This window comes from Lissotriton helveticus, chromosome 8 (assembly GCF_964261635.1).
Source record: "Lissotriton helveticus chromosome 8, aLisHel1.1, whole genome shotgun sequence".
NCBI lineage: Eukaryota > Metazoa > Chordata > Amphibia > Caudata > Salamandridae > Lissotriton > Lissotriton helveticus.
In genome coordinates this window covers 417,529,215-417,549,707 of record NC_136069.1, presented here as the reverse complement: position 1 = coordinate 417,549,707, position 20,493 = coordinate 417,529,215, and the positions used below count along the sequence as shown (strand labels likewise).

Sequence of the window (20,493 nt, the reverse complement as noted above, 5' to 3'; positions counted from 1 at the left end):
GACTGTTTGTTTGTGAATTGAGAAAGAATACAAGAGTATTCGAAACGCGTCTGACAAACTGAAAATAAAGACCTGCATTTTTCCACATTACTTGGAGTCTGTATTTCGTCCTTTGGTTGTGTCCAGCTGGGCGCCACAGAGAGGTTCGGAGATATTCAGATATATATATATATATATATATATATATATATATATTTTAAACAAAGAACCCCCGTTTGAAGACGCACACACCAGCGGCATATTAATGGCACCCAGCGCCTCCGTTATTCAATGAAATTCATATCGCCTTAAGGGTTTCAGAGCATGTCGGCTCTTTGGTCACAGGCATTTTGGCATCGAGGAAAGGAAGTTCAAAGGGGGCGTCGTCCAGCGTGCTCTTTTGTAACGCCCTACATTAGGCAGCAGATGTCAGTAGCTAGTATTGCATGCTGGTACTTGAAGTATTCGTGCATTCCTTTAGTAGGTTACACTCCTCCTTTGTTAAAATTCCAAGCTTTAGTAAGTTTCCTCTCTTCTTTGTATTGTCCAAACATTGTCTATAGCCCTCCAGTGGGCTTTTGATTAAAGGGACGCCGTATTGCGGTATACGCCTTTTGCCGCTTTTGCCAGCAGGAGACTGTGCAAAGTTCTCTGTCTCCATGGTCCCCTTTATGTTCAGCGGGGCGGTGCAATCTTCGCGGCTCGGTCTGTCACCATAATTCTTTAAACAAAGAACCCCCGTTTGAAGACGCACACACCAGCGGCATATTAATGGCACCCAGCGCCTCCTTTATTCAATGAAATTCATATCGCCTTACGCATTTCAGAGCATGTCGGCTCCTTGGTCACAGGCATTTTGGCATCGAGGAAAGGAAGTTCAAAGGGGGCGTCGTCCAGCGTGCTCTTTTGTAACGCCCTCCATTAGGCAGCAGATGTCAGTAGCTAGTATTGCATGCTGGTACTTGAAGTATTTGTGCATTCCTTTAGTAGGTTACACGCCTCCTTTGTTAAAATTCCAAACTTTAGTAAGTTTCCTCTCTTCTTTGTATTGTCCAAACATTGTCTATAGCCCTCCAGTGGGCTTTTGATTAAAGGGACACCGTATTGCGGTATACGCCTTTTGCCGCTTTTGCCAGCAGGAGACTGTGCAAAGTTCTCTGTCTCCATGGTCCCCTTTATGTTCAGCGGGGCGGTGCAATCTTCGCGGCTCGGTCTGCCGCCATAATTTTTTTAACAAAGAACCCCCGGTTGAAGACGCACACACCAGCGGCATATTAATGGCACCCAGCGCCTCCTTTATTCAATGAAATTCATATTGCCTTACGCGTTTCAGAGCATGTCGGCTCCTTGGTCACAGGCATTTTGGCATCGAGGAAAGGAAGTTCAAAGGGGGCGTCGTCCAGCGTGCTCTTTTGTAACGCCCTCCATTAGGCAGCAGATGTCAGTAGCTAGTATTGCATGCTGGTACTTGAAGTATTCGTGCATTCCTTTAGTAGGTTACACGCCTCCTTTGTTAAAATTCCAAACTTTAGTAAGTTTCCTCTCTTCTTTGTATTGTCCAAACATTGTCTATAGCCCTCCAGTGGGCTTTTGATTAAAGGAACGCCGTATTGCGGTATACGCCTTTTGCCGCTTTTGCCAGCAGGAGACTGTGCAAAGTTCTCTGTCTCCATGGTCCCCTTTATGTTCAGCGGGGCGGTGCAATCTTCGCGGCTCGGTCTGCGGCCATAATTTTTTAAACAAAGAACCCCCGTTTGAAGACGCACACACCAGCGGCATATTAATGGCAGCGGCAAAAGGCGTATACCGCAATGCGGCGTCCCTTTAATCAAAAGCCTGCTGGAGGGCTATAGACAATGTTTGGACAATACCCCCCCCCCCCCTTAAATAAAGGATGTTCCTAACCTGCTTGGGAGTGCGGCTTCGAACTGCTGAGCAAGCTTTGGGTGATATATATATACACACACTGAAGAAAATATATATATATACATATAGCGTAATAGGCTGGAGGAGCAGACCGGACAAAATCTCAATCTACACACAGAATTAAAGCACTCAGGAAGGAAGGTGCGTACGCAGCCGAAGATGTTTATTTGCAAAACAAACTCCTACCTAAATAAGCGCTTTAATTCTGCGAATGAACTATAGTACACATATCTTAAAATATATTCAATCCCTTATTATAGAAACAAGAGGTAGAGTACAAAATACCTGAACAGATCTACCAGATTCAGAACATTTACATTAAATAGTTTACATACACATAAATAGGAGAGAACAATAATATCTTATTCATAATAGACCACAGTTAATTAAAGAAGAAACCACAAAATCTCGCCTTTCTAAAATTAACCAATTCCCACCAAATATATAATCAGAAACCAGCAAAGGGTTTCCAGTGAGAAGTGATAGATTGAAATTTTAAAGTAATTATTATATAAAATAATGGAAAAATAGTTTCAGATAGAGGTAGGAGAAATATTTATAGTATTGGACCCCAAACCTAAATGCCAGCCTTCCTCATCAACAACATTTAATATGGAAAATTATTAAAATTGTTTTGGTTCTGCAAAATTATATATCCTTTACAAGCCGCCTGAACACTTACTAATAATGGGTTAAGTTTCCTAAATACTGTTGCAGACGTTCAAAGCTTTGAAGGGTTGGCGATGTATTTTAAGATTGCTGACTTTCTTTGTAGGAAATTAACAGATTCATCGAATGAGAGAACCAATGTCTTTATATGATAATTAAAGTTTAGAAAGGAAAAACTTTTTACAATATCGGACAGGTGAAAAATCACTCTATTGGTCAGCCTTGCCAATATAATACTTTACCTTAAACTTTGTATTTGTACTTTCTAACATATAATCTAATCCCATAAAAGTTTATAGTACATTACCTTCTATTAATAACCAAAACTAAATGGAAATGTTATCTCTCTATCTAAACATGAATTAAACGAAGTTGACTTGAAATGAGAAAGGTTAAAAACTTCTCTTGATTTAGCAACATTATGTTTACGCAAAATATGCTTTGCTAGCAAACATTGTATGATCTGAGTGCAGAAATGATGGGCTACACGCTTACAAAATAGATTCATTAATTCAAACAAACCTTGAATTACCCTCTAATTTACCTGGCTTTGCAAAGCAATAATTAGAATTTCTTTGAAGGTGAATGACTCCTCTCCATCAGAAACAATCCTACATTAAATATTTTTAAAGTGAGGAATCTACCAATTACAAAGCATATACAAACATCACCTGGAACCCAAACAAGCAAATGTGACTGGAAAATAATGTTGGCTTGTATTGCTGATCCTATTTATTTGTTTGATATAATTATTGACTGAACTTTTAGGAAGTTTGAACAAAGGCATGTATGTCCTTATGTTTCTTATGTTAAGAATAGGATTATTTTTAAATATGTGAGCAATTCTCTTACTGTTGGTAACCATCCCTCAGCTGTGTTTCCTTATTCATCAAAGAAGAGGGATGAGGAATCTTGTCCCGTTCAGTTCCCCAGGGGTAATATTTTGATTGATCAATGAGAAAGGGACACTTGTATCTACACGAACCATTGGTTCAAATTGACAACCCTCATAGACGCTGAAGATTATTTTGACGATGCGGTATATTTGTTTTTCCGCCCCTCATCAAGCGTCATGGCATAGTCATCGGGTGGTCAAAGGTAAAAGTATGCCAGCCTCACCCGAGGCACCTCTGGAAAGGTGTAGAAGTGTCCAGAGATCAGAAGTGGTACCTCCAAATGGAAAGGAACACAAGGTCAGACTATGAGGGAAGTGATAAAAAACAGTTGCACACCACAGGCAAGTTTATTCAAAAAGGTGAGAACTGTTGGCTAAAAGAATCGGGTATATTCGGTAATCGTGTAACTAGATTATCATATACAGTTAGTTGATAAAAGTCGACATGTTTCAGCTCCCTATGGCCCAGCCGGGTCTGTGGAGCTTTCGTCAGGACAAATACAAGCAAAGTGAAGTGTACTTACACAACTTGTGCAGTATTCATGTGCTTAGGTAATCACAGATTCATTTTCCAGTATATTGGGAACACAAAACACAACATCATAATGTTCATATATGTGAAGTCGGCATACTGGACTGGCCAAATGTGTCACGGTCTATGACACACTATTCTTATTAGAAGGTGCCAATTTATCAAATGTGCATGATAATACATGCACACAAACACTATGTGGGCGGTGAAAGAGGTGGAAAAAGCAGGAAATGGTCTCAAAAACGGAAAGCGAACATCATTTCTTTGTTATGACGCTAGCAATGTTATGGTAACCTATGTCATCATCATTATCATTTTCTCACTGGAATCATTTAGAAAACATTGTTTAAAAGAAACGCTAGTTGTATGGTAAGCATATGTATTCATTGTCTCATTCACTGGTTGTCTTAATAATCTACATGGTTTTTCTGTGTACATATTAAGCTGAGTGGATAAGGCTATTAAATGAAGCTTTGACGCTAGTACATATTCGAATCAATTTGAAATACCTGATTACACGGAGAACTTCTCCTCTTCAGGGTGCTAAGAGCCGCTAGGAGTTGTGGTCTTGGCTGTAAACAGTAAACACATTGCGTGACTCGCATCGTTAGTCAGTGGAGCCCCGCCAGGGATAGCCTCGGGAGGCTTCTAACTTACCCACGTGTAGGTCCGTACAAAGCTTGTGCTGACTCTGCCCCTGGAAGCGCCGAGCGCGGGCAGAGCAGCATCTTATGACGTGTTGTCATGAAAATAGACGATGTATTCGTTCTAGAAAACAGACTAGCGTCGCGGTAAAATACATTAAATGGTGGAATTTACACGCAATTGTGCACAAACCATTAAATATTCGAGTGTTATATCCACAGGTAATTTTTGAGTATAAACGTTATTTTATGAACGGTGTCAGGCAGAAACGATATGATATTGGACACTAGTGCCATGAACGTAGACACGGTCTGCGGTCTAGTATCATGAATTTAAATAAGGTCTGCGATCTAGAGGACTCCCGTAGGGGGCTGAACAATCCTTAATAGTTGAAATTACACTAAGTAGTGTACAATTTATTTCACACAGTACTCCCCCACGTGTAAGTTATATGGAACGATTGGTTATCAGAAAAGGTTTTTTTTAGCGTGTCCCACATAGATGGTATTGGACACTAGGCTGATATATTCAAGGTATCAAAGTCTTCCACGGATCAGTGGGGAGATATGTTATAATGAGAGGTATGACAGAGTAATTTAGCAAATGTTCAATAGATACTCAGTAACAAGTGCTAAATGGGGCTAGATGTAACAGGTAGAGAGGTTGATGTGGAACTCTCACTATCTCCAAAGGTTAGAACTTTGCTTTTCAAAAGGACTCAGTAGAAATGATGCCAGGGAATATTATCGTTCATCCCCAACACGTGGGTTTGCAAGCGATTCACCCATCTTTGCTCCTTTTCGCAAAGGATTTGTTCAGAATTAGTGTCTCTGTCTTGAAGCATCTCAAGGACTGTCCAACTCAGGTCGTCACATGTGTGGCCTTTTTCTACAAAGTGGGCACATAGTTTCGTTGTGTTCTTCTTTAGCCTCACATTACTTCTATGTTCTCCAATGCGGATTTTCACCTTCCTGCAGGTCATACCAATGTATTGTTTTTGGCAGGGGCAGGTGATAAGGTATATCACGTGGGTCGAGTTGCAATTTGTGTGATAGCGTTGGGTCCATAGTAGTTGGTCAGTCAATTGCAAAGTTTTCGTGCTCTTAGTGAATTTGCAGACCCCACACATTCCGCAGGGGTGGTGTCCTGTCATCGGGGCCATATTCAAGTCTCTGATGCTAGGTGGTAGTCGTTTTTTCAGAGGTCGTGTGTGGACCAGCACATCTCTGATGTTTTTTGTCCTTTTGTTGGCAAATCTCGGCTTCGGCCAATTGTAAGCACCCGAGGTGATGATGGACCACTTTTTCTTTACCAGTTTTTGGACCTCATATGTTGTTGGACAGAAGGTAGTGACGCAGGTCACAAGGTCTTTTACTGGCTCTTTTTCAAAGGTCTGTAGTAGGCAGTCGCGTGGTTGATTGTTTGCCCGTTTTCTGCACTTAGAGATAACCCGGGGGGTATAATCTCTAGCTTGAAGCTTGTCACTTAAGATTCGCGCCTGTTGGATGTAGTCGCTGGTTTTACTGCAATTTCTTTTATGTCGCAAAAACTGGCTATATGGTAAATTGTCTCTTAGAGGTTGAGGATGATAGCTCAGGTACGACAAGAGACTGTTTTTAGCAGTAGGCTTCGTGTATGTCTTGGTTTCCAGTTTTCCGTTGTCACAAAAGAGCGTCAAATCTAGAAAGTCAATGCGTTTGTTGCTTGCTGTAAACGTGAACTTCAACGACCGGTCCTGTCCGTTTAGCCAGTCAATGAACATCTGTAGGTCTTGTTTAGTGTCCCAAATCAGTAAAACGTCGTCAATATAACGTTTCCAGTAGAGTATACTGGAAACGAATGGATTCAGGTTATTGAGGACGCAGTTTTTTTTTTCAAACTGACTAACGTATAGTCCGGCTACCGAAGGGACAAAGGCACTGCCCATGGAGGTTCCATGGCATTGTAAAAACAGTTGTTTGTTGTACTCGAAATAGTTCTCCTTCAAGGCCATGTGACAGCATTCCAAAACAAAATGGCGAGGAGTGTGGTATGCCCAATCTTCTTGGAACAGTAAATCTTCTAGCATTTGCATAGTCTCATCCTGAGGCAGGCTCGTATACAATGATTCGACATCCAAACCCACTAGAAGCATAGTGTTTGGGTCGAAATCTCTATTTGCAATCTGTACTAAAAGATCACGCGTGTCCTTGAGATATGTTGGTGTCCGTTGCACGACAGGTTTGAGGAATTGATCAGCAAACTTGGACAACGGTTCCAGTAGGGACCCGATGCCCGAAACTATTGGGCGACCTGGTGGAGGGAACTTATTTTTGTGGGTCTTCGGTAGGGAGTAGAAGAAGGGGATTTTTGTAGATCTTGGTGTTAAGTAGTCGGCCTCCTTCTTCGAGATCCACCCATTCACCTCCGCTTCATGTGTCATAATAGCTATTGTGTTTGTAATCCTCTCGGTGGGGTCGGAATCAAGCCGCTTGTAGAAAGTTTCATTCGAGAGCAGCGCAAGGCACTGTTGGTCGTAGCCTTCTTTTGTTAGTATAACCACTCCCCCACCCTTGTCCGCAAGTTTGATGACTATATTGTCATTTTGTTGCAGTTCAGTTAGAGCTCGGCGTTCATTTCTGTTTAAATTCTGGAATGCTTTTTTGTTGTGGTCCAAGTTGTCAATGCCTTTCAAAAATGCTTGTTCAAAAGCTAGGATTTCTAGTGGGACCGCATTAGATGGAGGTACGAATTTTGATTTTCTCCGTAGCGTGGTGTCTCCTTCATTACTTTGAGTAGGTGAGCCGTCAAAGAATGCTTTCAGTTTGAGAGTTCTACAAAATTCGGATAACTCACACTTGAGTTTGAATGGATCCGAGGGGGGAGTTGGAACGAACCCCAGGCCTTTATTCAAGATGGTCACTTGATCCGATGTTAGAGGAACCCCTGATAAGTTGACAATCAGAGAGTTTTTTTGTTGGTCTCCGACTGTGCTGACGCCATGCTTCTTGTTTGCACGTTGGGTAAATGATCTTGCCAAGTCAGGTTTTTCTTCTTGCCCCTTGGTTGGTTTTGGCCTTGGCCTAAAAAAGACTGCTGTGTCTGATGTGAGGTACTGGCCATTGGCATCATCTGATTTCCCATCTGTGGGTGTTGATCCATGTTGGAATTGTAAGGATTCATCCATCCGCCAAAAGGAGGCATGTACGGTTGGAAAAAGGGCATTGGATTCCCTTGGAAGAAGGGCGGCTTTTGCCATCTATTTCCTCTATTTCCTCTATTGTTTCTGTTGCCTCGTCTTGGTCCTCGGTATCTCGGATTGTAATTGCCTCTTCTTGTGGTTTGTTGTTCATAACTCCCTTCCGATCCATTAGATGAACCACCCGTGGAGTCGGCATCAGAGCCGGTCTCTGCTGTCGTGTAGTCTTCCTTAGAGTAGGGGTGCATTCGTTCCTGGCTAAACTTTTTGACGTCTTTAGCTAGCTTTTGTAGTTTGTTTTGCATCAGGAACTCTTGGTTCTCTTCCATTTCTTTTGTAATTTCATCTAGTCTTTTCTTGTAGATGAGAGGGTTGATGTTTCTTTTCAGTTCTTGTTCACAGGTTTGCATTTCGGCCAATAAAGCTTCCGAGAGTCTTTTGGCTGTCTTAATTATCAGAACTAGATAGTCGAGGGTACATTTCCACGATATAGATGACCAGTCGCTACGAAATGCTAAATCGTGTAAAAAAATTCTCGGGGCATTTGATATCCATAGGCCTCTAGGAGCAGTTTTAAATCGTAGATACTCGGTCATGATAATACCATGAATGGCAGTTCGTATCTGTTCTCTCTTTTTATTAGACAATGTCTCCCAATCGTCTGTTTGCGCAATCGCTTCAGAGAGATCAGCATTTTGAAGCAGAGGCTGCGCTGCTAGGATCTCGTCGATGTCGCTTCCGGTGAAACTCAGACCATTATTTCCCTCCATCATTCACCCCTCAAGGTTTGCAAAGGAACAAAACAAACTATCAAGCTGCTATCTGGAATTATAGCGCGGATAGATTTATTCCCACAGCTGTCCGCTGCTTAAAGACATTCATCAAAGAAGAGGGATGAGGAATCTTGTCCCGTTCAGTTCCCCAGGGGTAATATTTTGATTGATCAATCAATGTTTCCTTATGACACAGCTTTACTTCCTATATTGTTTTAAATTCAAATAAGCGAAGACCTACTATCATTTATAAGATCTCACAAAAGTATTTGCTGTATAATTAGACAATCAAGTAATTCGCTTCTAAAATCTGTTTATAGCTGTATAATAATAATAATGACTTTATAGCATGATTCATTAAAACCTTTGCAAACAAGTAAAACATAAATTCACACGAAGTAGCTTCACCATTAAATAATGCTAAAAGATTAGAAATATGTTGTAATTCTATAAAAGTGCGGAGGAATAAAAACTGGTGGGATAGTTCATCATAAGGCTTGTTCTCGTGGAGCGTTGCAGCCCGTGAAGAAATGTTTATGTAGAATATAAAGGTCGATGAACTCGGAGGCGGCCCATGCTGACTGCTGACAGCTTAGCGACCAAGGAAGAGTTCGTGGATCTAATCAAAGCCCTAATGGTCGGCGCTGTTATGCTTGTCTCATAAACCAGCTGGCATAGCATAAGGACCGGTAACTTGTGGACCTTCCAGATTTAACTTTGCGTTAGCTTCCCTCATAAACCGAACAAGGCTGCAAGACAGGCGGATATTACTGCTATCAAAACAGGCCTTTACCGCCTCCCTGCATGATCGAACCTGACTTGCAATCAGTAGCTGTTTTAGAAATTGTCTCCTTTCCGCTCCCAAGCCATTTCAGATGCATAGTAGATGAATTACGTCTTCATTTTGATCTCCGCACAGTCTGCAGCAGTTATAGCTGTAAGAAAAACAGAATCCTTCAAACCTTTTTTTTTAGTTCTTGCCAGGTTTATGTTTTCCAAATAAAGGTCATCATAAAAATGGATACTAATAGGGGCTTTTAGGTAGCCCTTTCATCCATTGGCCTGGTCAAATGTCAATCAAGTCCCTCAACAGAAACATAACACGAGGAAGAAGGGGAAGAGGAAAACAGGGAAGGGTCTGGAGTCCGGGTCAGCACTATGGGAAGCCTCTTCTCCACACATAGGTTACTACTAGGTTGACACAGAACTCACTCTGGTAGCTATCTGGAGAGGATCTGTGTTAGTGCAATAAAAAGACTGTAAGACAAAACATAGTAGCAGAAGTGTGTGATACTCCCAGCAAACATGCTACCCAAATCATATGCTGTTGCAGTAGTGAGAGCAGACATCAACCTGGAAACTAGTTCCCATGATTCCCAGGCATTGGATACTATATAACAGTAGTTGGTCAACTTTGGCCAAGCAAAGAAAGACATACTGCAACATATAAGGAAAATAGGACTTGGACACAAGGGAACTGAGACGGAAAAACACAACCAATGTGTGGAACACTGCTACAGATTAACAAGCTATTGAATGCAACTGCAATGTGTTGCCAAGCAAATGGGTCCTTAAAGCACAGGCATTTTTTTCAACTCTACCCAAGTTAACATAGAAGTGCCCGTGAACCCTGAAGTCTCACTCCAGTGATGGAAAGCAGTCTAGCTTCTAACTTTCCTGCAACCTGTCCTCAAAAACTTCCAATTTCTTGCCTGTCAGAGTTTGCTGATTTTAAAATGATTGCAAAGAGTCTTAGTAGCTGACTCCTTCCCATTCTTGTGATGTCTTGCCCTTAAACTCATGACATAAGGGGAAACTTGGAAAGACGACCAAGATGATGTGAGTCAATAAATATGTTAAAGTCCTCTCCAGTATAAGGAGATTGTCAGTAATTGTCAGTGAAATTGCTCTCCCACTCTCGCAGCCCCACCATTAAGTGAGGCCTGCCCCTGCACTCTCGAGTGTTGGTTTGAGGCCTTCCTCCACCCACAGGTCTCCCTGCGGCTCATCCCTGGTGATCCAGTGGATGTCTGTCTCCTTCCTCTCGCTCCGCTTTTCATTCATTTTCACTTGTTTTTTCTCTACTTTCCTTTTTTCACCCTTCAGCACTTTTCTGCATTTCTGCTATTTATCTGCCTTATCCCTGCTTTATTCTCCAGTTTTTACTCTTTCCCGTTTCCTTTATTCGTCCCTGTCCAACCTGCGTTCCCCGCCGCTGCGGCCCCCGCAACCCCTCCCCCCCAGCATGACCAGCGTGACCAATCCAACTCCCCTCCCCTCCCCACTCCCGCCTCCCAGCTGTCCAGCCCTCCCCGACCCCTACTTAATGGCGACAGCTGCGCGGCCTTGCCACAGGCCTGCCAAAGGCAAGCCCGTCTGCGTCCGTCCACGACCCAACTGCGACTAGCGCCAGGAACCATGGACCCCCGCACACTACGACCCAACAGCACTCCACGTACTCAACCCAGGCTGCAACAACAACTGCAAGCTAGCGTCACCAGCCGACACCCACAGACCCTTCAGCTGCCACCGCTGCTGTCATCGCCATCACCTGCCGCCAGGAACACGGACCCAGCACAACCCGACTGCAAGAATACAACCAAACCGAAGACCCTGCAATGCATCCTCCTCAACATCCGATCCCTCCACAAACACGCCACCGAAATCTGGGACCTCCTCATCAGCACCACCCCGGACGTAGCGTTCTTCACCGATACCTGGACTAATACCACCTCTGGACCGAACATCGCCATCGCCATTGCCCAGAGATACAAGATCTCCAGAAAGGAACGCCTCGCCCGGGAGGAGGAATCACCATCGTCCAAAAATCCACGCTACGACTGAGCATACTCCCCGATGAGCACAAAGACATGATGGAACATCTACACTTCAAGATACAGACCAACCCCACCACCACCCTCCGAGGAACCCTCATCGACCGACCCCCTTGACTCCGTGGACCATTCACCACTCCATCATGGACATCATCTCCCTGCATGCCATCGCATCCACCAACTACACCCTGCTGGGACCTCAACTTCCACATCGACAACAAATTGGACCCCAACACCACATCCCTCCAGGACAACCTCCACAACATTGGTCTCCGCCAAATCGTGACCGAACTCACGCACTCAGCAGGACACACCCTCGACCCCCTCTTCACAACAGGAAACTCCATCACCTTCAGCCACACCACCGAACTCCCATACACTGACCACCCATGCATCCACTTCACCTTCAGAACGCCCATCATCCACAGACACAAGCACCTGCTACCATGAAGAAACTGGACCAAAATCACCAATGACTAGCTTACCTCTTCACTCAGCAACTCCACCCCAACCATCGTGGAAAACGACGACCCCAACACAGCAGCCCGAACCCTGCACAGATGGATCTCCGACAGCACCAACAACATAGCCCCCCTCAAGAAAAACAACAACACACACGCCAAGAAAGCCAAATGGTTCACCACCGAACTTTGAGAGTCCAGACGCACCTGCCACTGCCCCGAAAAGGCCTGGAGGAACACCAGATCTCCAGAAACTCACAACAATTTCAGAGCCACTACCAACGCCCACCACCAACTCCTCAGAAAAACTAGGAAAAAAGCGATTGAAGACAGAACCTCCACACACACAGAACAGCAAAGAACTCTTCAACATCATCAAGGAGTTCGCCCAACCCACCAGCGAGTCTACCGACATCCTTCCCTCACAAGACCTCTGCGACAAACTCAGCACCTTCTTTCACCACAAAATCAAGAGCATCTACGACAACTTCGACGAGGACAACCAACACAGGGAACCCCCACCAACCACCCCGACACCCTGAAACCAATGATTGACAGCTGGACAGCCCTCACCACCGAAGACACACTGAAGACGATGAAGTCAATCCACCCTGGGGCCCCCACGGACCCCTACCCTCACCACATCTTCAACAGAGCCGCCGACACCATCACACCCTTGCTTCGCCACACCATCAACCGCTCCCCGGCGACCGCCTCGTTCCTCAGACGACTGGAAACACGCCGATGTAAACCCCCTCCTGAAGAAACCCTCAGCTGACCCCACCGACCTCAAAAACTACAGACCCATCTCCCTGCTCCTGTTACCTGTGAAAGTTATCGAGAAAGCCATCAACAGCCAACTCGCCACATTAATCGAAGAGCATGACATCCTCGTCTCCTCCCAATCCGGCTTCAGGAAAAACTTCAGTACAGAAACCGCCCTCCTCGCCGCAACAGACGACATCGGCACCCTACTAGACACAGGAGAAACAATAGCCCTCATCCTCCTCAATCTCTCAGCAGCATTCAACACAGTCTCCCACCGCACCCTAATACGCAGACTTCACGATGCAGGGATCTAGGACAAGGCCCTCGACTGGATCAGCTCCTTCCTCTCCGACAGAACGCAGCGGGTCAGACTCCCCCCTTTCCTCTTGAACCCTACACCAACAACCCGCGGACGCCACCATAGGTCCTCCCTCAGCCCCACGCTCTTCAATGTCTACATGGCTCCACTCGCCCCCATCGTCAAAACCTACGGACTCAACATTGTGTCATACGCAGACGACACCCAACTCATCCTCTCCCTATCCACCGAACCCAACACTGCCAGACACAAATTTTGAGAAAGCATGGAAGCCGTCGCCAAATGGATGAAAAACAGCTGCCTACAACTAAACACCAACAAGACGTATGTACTCATCATGGGCCCAAACCCCGATGCCTGGAACGACACCTGGTGGCCTGCCGCCCTCGGAAACCCGCCCATCCCCACGGACAATGCACGCAACCTGGGAATCATCCTGGACTCCGAGCTCAAAATGGACCGCCAGATCAACTCAGTCTCGTCCTCCTGCTTCCACACCCTCCGCCTCCTACGTAAGACCTTCAAATGGATCCCCCTTGAACACAGAAAGACAGTCACTCACGCCCTGATCACCAGCAGACTCGACTACGGCTACGTACTGTACGCCGAAATAAACCAATACCTCACTGCAAGCTACAGAACATCCAGAACACCGCCACAAGACTGGTCCTCAACCTGCCAAAACACTGCCACATCTCCCAGCACTTGCGCACACTCCACTGGTTCCCCTATCGAAGTCGGAGTCACCTTCAAGATGCTCACCCATGCACACAAGCCCCTCCATGGCACCGGACCAGCATACCTGAAGAGCCTACTCAAATTCCACTCACCCCAAAGGACCCTACGATCAGCCCAGCTCTCCTACGCCGTGGTCCCACGCACCAGAAAAAACTGATTGGGAGGCCGCTCCTTCTCCTTCCTCGCGGCCACAGCCTGGAATGCCCTTCCACTCCACCTCAGACAGACAACATCGCTTCCCTTCTTCGTATGAGACCTCAAGACCTGGCTCTTCAATGGGCCCACTCCATAATGGACTGGAACCTGCACCCCCTCCACCCCCAGGCCTTGAGACCCTTACGGGTGAGTAGTCACGTTTAAGAAAAGCTTGATTGATTGATTGATTCATTGAGATTATTGTTAAATCCTACAATTTCATAGGCAAACTTATTCTAAAATGTTAGAATGCCTGCTGTTTCACAATTGGTCCTTATATATTCAATACGAATAGTCACAGATTCCCATGTTTAGTGGACAGACATACCTATTTGCCTTCTTGTTCTGTCCTTCAAGTGCAATTGGGATCAGTTATGTATAAAAATGAATAGCAGCATCATTCATTTTACTCTGCATAGGAGATTAAGCAAATGTCAAACACCAGCATTTGCACATATTTAAGAACTCTTTATCAGCTGCATGGGTTTCTATTGTGAAAACAATATTATCTCCTTGCATTATATTGAAGTAATTGGCTACCTTTTTCTCTTTGTGGGGCACTTAACACATTTTTGATTAAGGAATTCACCCTTTAGATAATGGATGTTAGTCATGTGTTTTCAAATAATTATGGTACCAATGCCTCAAACTAGAGGCAGTTTATATTAACATTATCTCCTCAGTCAACAGTTGTTTAAGAAAGAAATTAAAAACAGCATCTTAACTACAAAACGACACAAACAAACACCAGTGGTCATGACTAACCACTTGTAACTTAACCAGTTACAATCACAGACCATGTCTAGATGTAAGTGCCCCAGAGGTCGTGAATATACCATATATATACAAAAAGGGCATACCGTTAGTTGTCTTGTTTTGGTGAAGGTTACACAAATATGTCACTTTTTCATACTTGGGATATTTCCTTAGACATCTGTGATTGGTAGTGACAGACACATTTTATAATTCATTCCTATTGTTTATTAACATTATTGAGTGTGCCATTTTTAGGTATTTGTCAAATGAAAACTTAGTAGAAAATAAATAAATCTATTTTGAAAGTTATACACTCTGTACTGACTTTTTACAACCATATTGCAGCATTTTATATTTTGGAAAGGCAAACTAACTTACCATGACCTTGATTCAGAACAACAAACATTTTATTCATTTATTTAGTAGATTTAAAAAATCAAAGTCATTATGCAATAATATCCTTTTTACAAATCAATCTTTACAGTAGACACCTCGGCAATAGCTAGAAGAAGAGGTTTTTAGCAATAAAAAAAATGTAATGCTATGTTGTAACATTTTGCTATCCATTTGATGTCTTGTAGAAAATGGCAATGACAGCAATGATGCAGCAGAAAACAGAAAACACTGGAAAGAAAAGCCATCTCAAACCCTCCTTCACTTTTTAGATGGTGTTGAAATCATGTCTAACTCCCCAACTCTGTCTGAAGGGGATATCAGTAAGTATAGTCAATGACGTCACGCCACCAGTAGCTTTTAAGATCCCATCATCTCTAAGTTTGCAGTTCTTCGAATATCTGTGGAATATTTACACATTCAATCAGTCCATTCTTTGTGAAATAATGTTGTAACCACATTGCAAAAAAAAAAAAGACAACGGGGCTAATGAGATGTCATAATTCATACATTTATTAGAGGAATTGGGAACTGGCTGTGGTTTCCGAGTTGTTAACATTAATAGGCTACATAGTAAGGGTTACGCCAACCATGGTGGATCCTTCAACCTCACATATTGGAGGTGCACATTTTAGTCACACCCACTTGCAAGCATCTCTGGAGGTACAATTGCCAACCGGAGATGCCAAAAGGGAATACTGCTTCCAACGAATCTCCCTAGAAGGTTTAGAGGACCTTGGGAAGCTCCTTTCAAAGAGAGGTTGAGTCATTGCAGCTCAATGGACCCAGAACTAAAAATTGGTTCAGAGTATACCTGGTTCTGGTGCATCCATATTAACGGAACTGATAAAAACAATAGCAACTTTTGATCTTCACAAAAAATATTGTGATGGGGGTAAACAACAAAGCTTGTATCTTCCCATTTGGTAAATAAACTTGCACAAGCTTGCCTTGTATAAGTAGAAGCAAGTAAATTAGAAACAAGAAAAGAAAGTCAAAATGAAGAGAAGACAGAATATGGTACACACATCACTATCAGTATGTTCCAAAACAAATAATAATTTTTTAGCTTACCTCTTTGGTCAAAAAGGTTCTTTCCTAGCAGTACTTAGTGGCTATCCTCTCTTTTGTCCTACTGTATTTGATAAGTTGCTGCCCTCCTATTTGCTCCGGTAGCAAAGTAAATGACCTTTGGAATCTCTCGGGGTTCCTTCCTCTGCTCAACATGATTTCATTTTTATCTATGCCCCTTGGTCATCTCCGTGTTTGTCAACATGTTCTTCCATTTAGTTGGTTCTTTATAAAGAAAGTAACAACATTACTTCCTGGAAGCTCCTCAAAACCTTAATTTGTGTACATGTCTTAGAAATAAAATGCCTTTGATAACCATTCATTGTGAGTCTATCAACATTTCTGATTACGTCTGATAGCGATTTCAGTTCTTCTGACCATTTTTCAGAAACACTAAAGTGAATTTTAGAACAATAGTGAGAGTTACTGAATTCTCTGTTAATCTGAACAACTCCACTCAAAATACTGTTAAGTACCCTCAAAGTCCTCAATGTTGCTAAAATTCAAATTTACACTGCAGTAGGAGGATTTCCGAATTACATCGTTGGTTTCAAATCCGCGTTTACGCTGTGGGGATTATGATGCTGGTTTCCAGCAGGCTTTTCATGCCAGGCTTTCTGACAAGAAAAGCCTGTCGGAAAATACTTTGGGGGCCCCTAACAGGGCCACCTTGCCACAGTGGCCCCAGTCACAGCATCCAAGTTAAAAAACAAACGAACAGGCTGCGCCTAGGCAGCTCCCTGCAGACGACCACCAGTGTGCTGGATATTTATTGCACGGGTCCCCCACACCGCCTCCCTGTGAGACTTAATCACACGCCCACCCCCAGAGACACAACCACTGGCCACGAGGATGGTATTCCCCACTCTCATCTCACCGGCCCGCATTGCCAGATCACGCCACCCCTCAGCTGCTCGCCTGATCCAACCGGCGCAAGCCCTCTGACGACCGCAATGCACGGCACTGTCCTACCCATGCCTCCTGACGGCTAACACAACGGTGACCTCCTTCACTGTGTGGCCCTCCCCCATGCATCCTGCAACTTGTGCTCGCTGAGTCAAATTTTTGGCACCACCACCCAGGGGCTGCATGCCATGCTCCCCACCTGGGCATCACACAGGTCTTCCTCCTCCATGCCTACCGAAGGAGCAGACAACTCTAGAGCTGAGACCTACCTCTAGGCAAAGCACTGTTCTTGGTGTTGGGCCCTCATCCTCCCAGTAATCATCTGGGCCTCTTCTCATGATTCTTGATGGCCGACATTGGGTTCAACACAGTACTTGCCTCTTCACCTTCTGCAGCTACATCGACAAGGCGCTCATATTGTAACCTTATGGTCCTCTTGAGGGACAACTTTCCCACCAGGCTCTGGCCTATGCACGCTGAGCGGCCACACCTATGGCATCAATATGACCATCGAACCTTCATTGTCTCTGGGGGTTCATCTCAAGCCACAAAGTGGGTAACTTGGATGGACACCGGCCTATGCTCCTTCCTCTAGGCGGTGCTAGAATACACAAACTGTACAAGACTGTAGGCAAAGCTGACCCGCCCTATGCCTCTGCCATGCTCAAAGCCGCCTTGACAGCCCACTTCAAGCCTCTAGCCAACCCGGACAAACATTTCCTCCTTCGCCAAGCCTGCCACATGCCAGAAGAATCAGTTGAAGAGTTCTAGGCCAGACTCCAGGAGCTTGCAAGCACTTGCACCCTGCCAGATGAGCAACATGATCATTTTGGTTTGCTCCCTCACTTTGGTTGGTTCCAAGAGCTGTCAAAGTCACGGGTGGCCCACATGGAGGCAACACTTCAGCGCGTCATTAAGACGGAACCAATTTGGAAGGTCGCTGGGGGGGCATGGCTTGAAGCTGCACACTAGAGAAGCTCCTGGCTCAACAGCGGCTATTGCCTACTATCCAACCAATTATCCGGACCTGCACGGGTGCCCATAGCACCGCGGAGAGTACCGCAGCCCCAACAATCAACGGAGAGACTGACCTCCTGCCTGAAGCGTTGTGGAAATCCAAAGGTTTTGGCGGAGAGGGATTGGACTGAAGCACGTGAGGCCTAGAGAGGAGAGGAGCGGGGCAGCGGGGTTGGGAGAGCCGCACCCCCAAGCCAAGAAGTGGCACAGAGAGCTAAGATAGGGAGCTCAGCTGCCGGGTCTCATCTCTGCATTAACGGTGTCTGAGGGGCCCCACTACCCATGGAAGGATCAGAGGAGAGGTTGCGCTGCAGTCGGCAGAGGTTGCCCGGAAGATACCCGGCCCGGGGAAAAGGTGAGGCCGCGTTGACATACCCGTGACCAGATTAGCAGGAACTGTTGTGCAGAGAGACGGCAGGCAGTAACGTAACAACAGCTGCAAAACCCAGGCTACTTGCGGGACAGAAGAGGTCGGGAAGCGGCCCCAGATCTTGGCGGCAACAGGTGGTGAGGTTGAGACTGTGCACTCGGCGGGCCCGACCTGCCCTGAGATTAGAAGGGTATGGCTGACTGATTCAAGCTCATAGGCCAGCAGCATTTGGGGGAGTGAATCAGAGGCAAAAAGAGACCAGGGAGAGACTGGGCCTACACAGTGTTGGTGCGGGGGGCCTGACTCCTGGCTGCAATGCGTCCCTGGAGCTCTGGGCCATCCTCCCTAAAGAGGACTGTGAGACTGCTGGTCGGTGTAGGAGAAAGGCCCTGGTAGTGCCAGAAATGAGGAAGGGTCAGTTGGGGGCCTAGACAGAGAAGTGGGCCTACATGTAAGGAGAGGCAGAGGAGCTCCATAACATAGTCTGCATACCACTCGAGAGAGGCCAGGAGTCTGGGATAAGGGCAACAGAAGAGAAAAACTAGGTGCACTGCACTGTAATTTCCGGCCCGCCACCGGTCCCCGACTCAGAAAAGAGATGGTGACACCGAAGGCCCTTCACACGGAGCAAGCGAATGAGATGGACAAATATGCAGTCACAAAACACTCCATAGAGGTCCTGGACCATCAGCCAGAGGAGGCAGGAGCAACAGATCCTTCGCTGTCAGCTATTATAGCTGCCATCACAGACCTAAAAGGTACTATTGATTCGTAAATAGACACTGTCACTATAGAGGTCAATCTTTTAAGGGCAGATTTCTACAAAATGTCTGAAAAGTAACCAACGCGGAAGAGAACATAACACAGTTACAACATACCACCCAAAACTTTGAGGAACAAGTCCAACACCTCAAGCAACAACAAGGTGCCATGGTGACAAAGCTGGAGGAGCAGGATCGGCAGACATGCCAGAACAATATACGCGTGGTGGGCGTCCCAGAGGGAGAAGAGGGTCCTAGTGTTTATTTATTTTTGGAAGACCTCAGAAATGGATCAATACGGCCACAGCGCTAAACTGCCCTCCTACCATTGTGGACTCTGCTAAATCCCTGGGAATAACCCTAGACAGCAGCTTGAACATGCATGGCCATATTAATTCGATGTCAAAAACTGCGAGATTTCACCTGAGTTACCTAAGAAACCTGAAACCCTTCCTCGACACTCCCGTCCTAAAAATGGAATTCCAGGCACTGTTCATCTCCAGACTAGAATATGGATGCTCTACTCTCGCAGGTCTACCCAAGAGCTCTCTGGCCCCACTGAAAGCCTGCCTCAATGCCGCCGCCAGACTCCTAACCAGTTCAAAGAAATTCAACCACATCTCTCTCCTCCTCAAAGCTCTGAACTGGCTTCCTCTCGAGGCCAAAATCCAACTTAAGCTGGCCTGCATTACTCACAAGGATCTATACTCCAATTCCCCTGCATTCCTCGCCCAGAAACTCATGATACCACGAGGAGCCAGAAACTCGCGGTCTGCCAGAGACATTTTGCTCCAACTAGCTCGCTTCGGGAAGAAAAAAAACCTACAATCGGGCCTTCTCTGAGGCCACTCCAAGAATATGGAACTCTCTCCCGCCCACCATCAGAAGACTTTCGTCTTTTGCAGGATTTAAAAAGGAGACCAACATTTTCCTAATGGGCAAATTCCTCACCTAACGATCGCATTACAGTCACCTCAGCGACCTTGTTCCATCCACCATTACGGCATTATCTGGATGTTACCTTCCCGGCCCTTCTGGGCATCCCACCCGGGAGTTTAGACTGCTTATTTTCTTGTATAATGAATCTACCTGTTTTTTCCCTATATGTATCTGGGATTTGAGACTGTTTGTTTTTCTGATATATTGTATCTACCCGTTTGTATCCCAATGATATCCTCCACTCCTAAGTCTTTTGTATACCACCCGTCAATACTGTACAGCACTCTGATACCCTCACGGGTCTGGTTCGCGCTCTATAAAACGTTCAAATAAATAAATAAACCATCTACGCCCTAAGCACCTGTCAA

The 20,493-nt window shown here is 45.2% G+C and overlaps 1 protein-coding gene across 1 annotated transcript in view; it reads left to right on the top strand.

Moving 5' to 3' along the window:
- The window catches only part of NEK5 (NIMA related kinase 5), a 372,187-nt gene that overhangs the window by 309,410 nt on the left and 42,284 nt on the right, over positions 1-20,493 (top strand). The window contains exon 20 of the mRNA XM_078657268.1: positions 15,250-15,384. Coding sequence (XP_078513394.1) covers positions 15,250-15,384 — 135 coding nt within the window. The remainder of the gene's footprint in view (positions 1-15,249; positions 15,385-20,493) is intronic.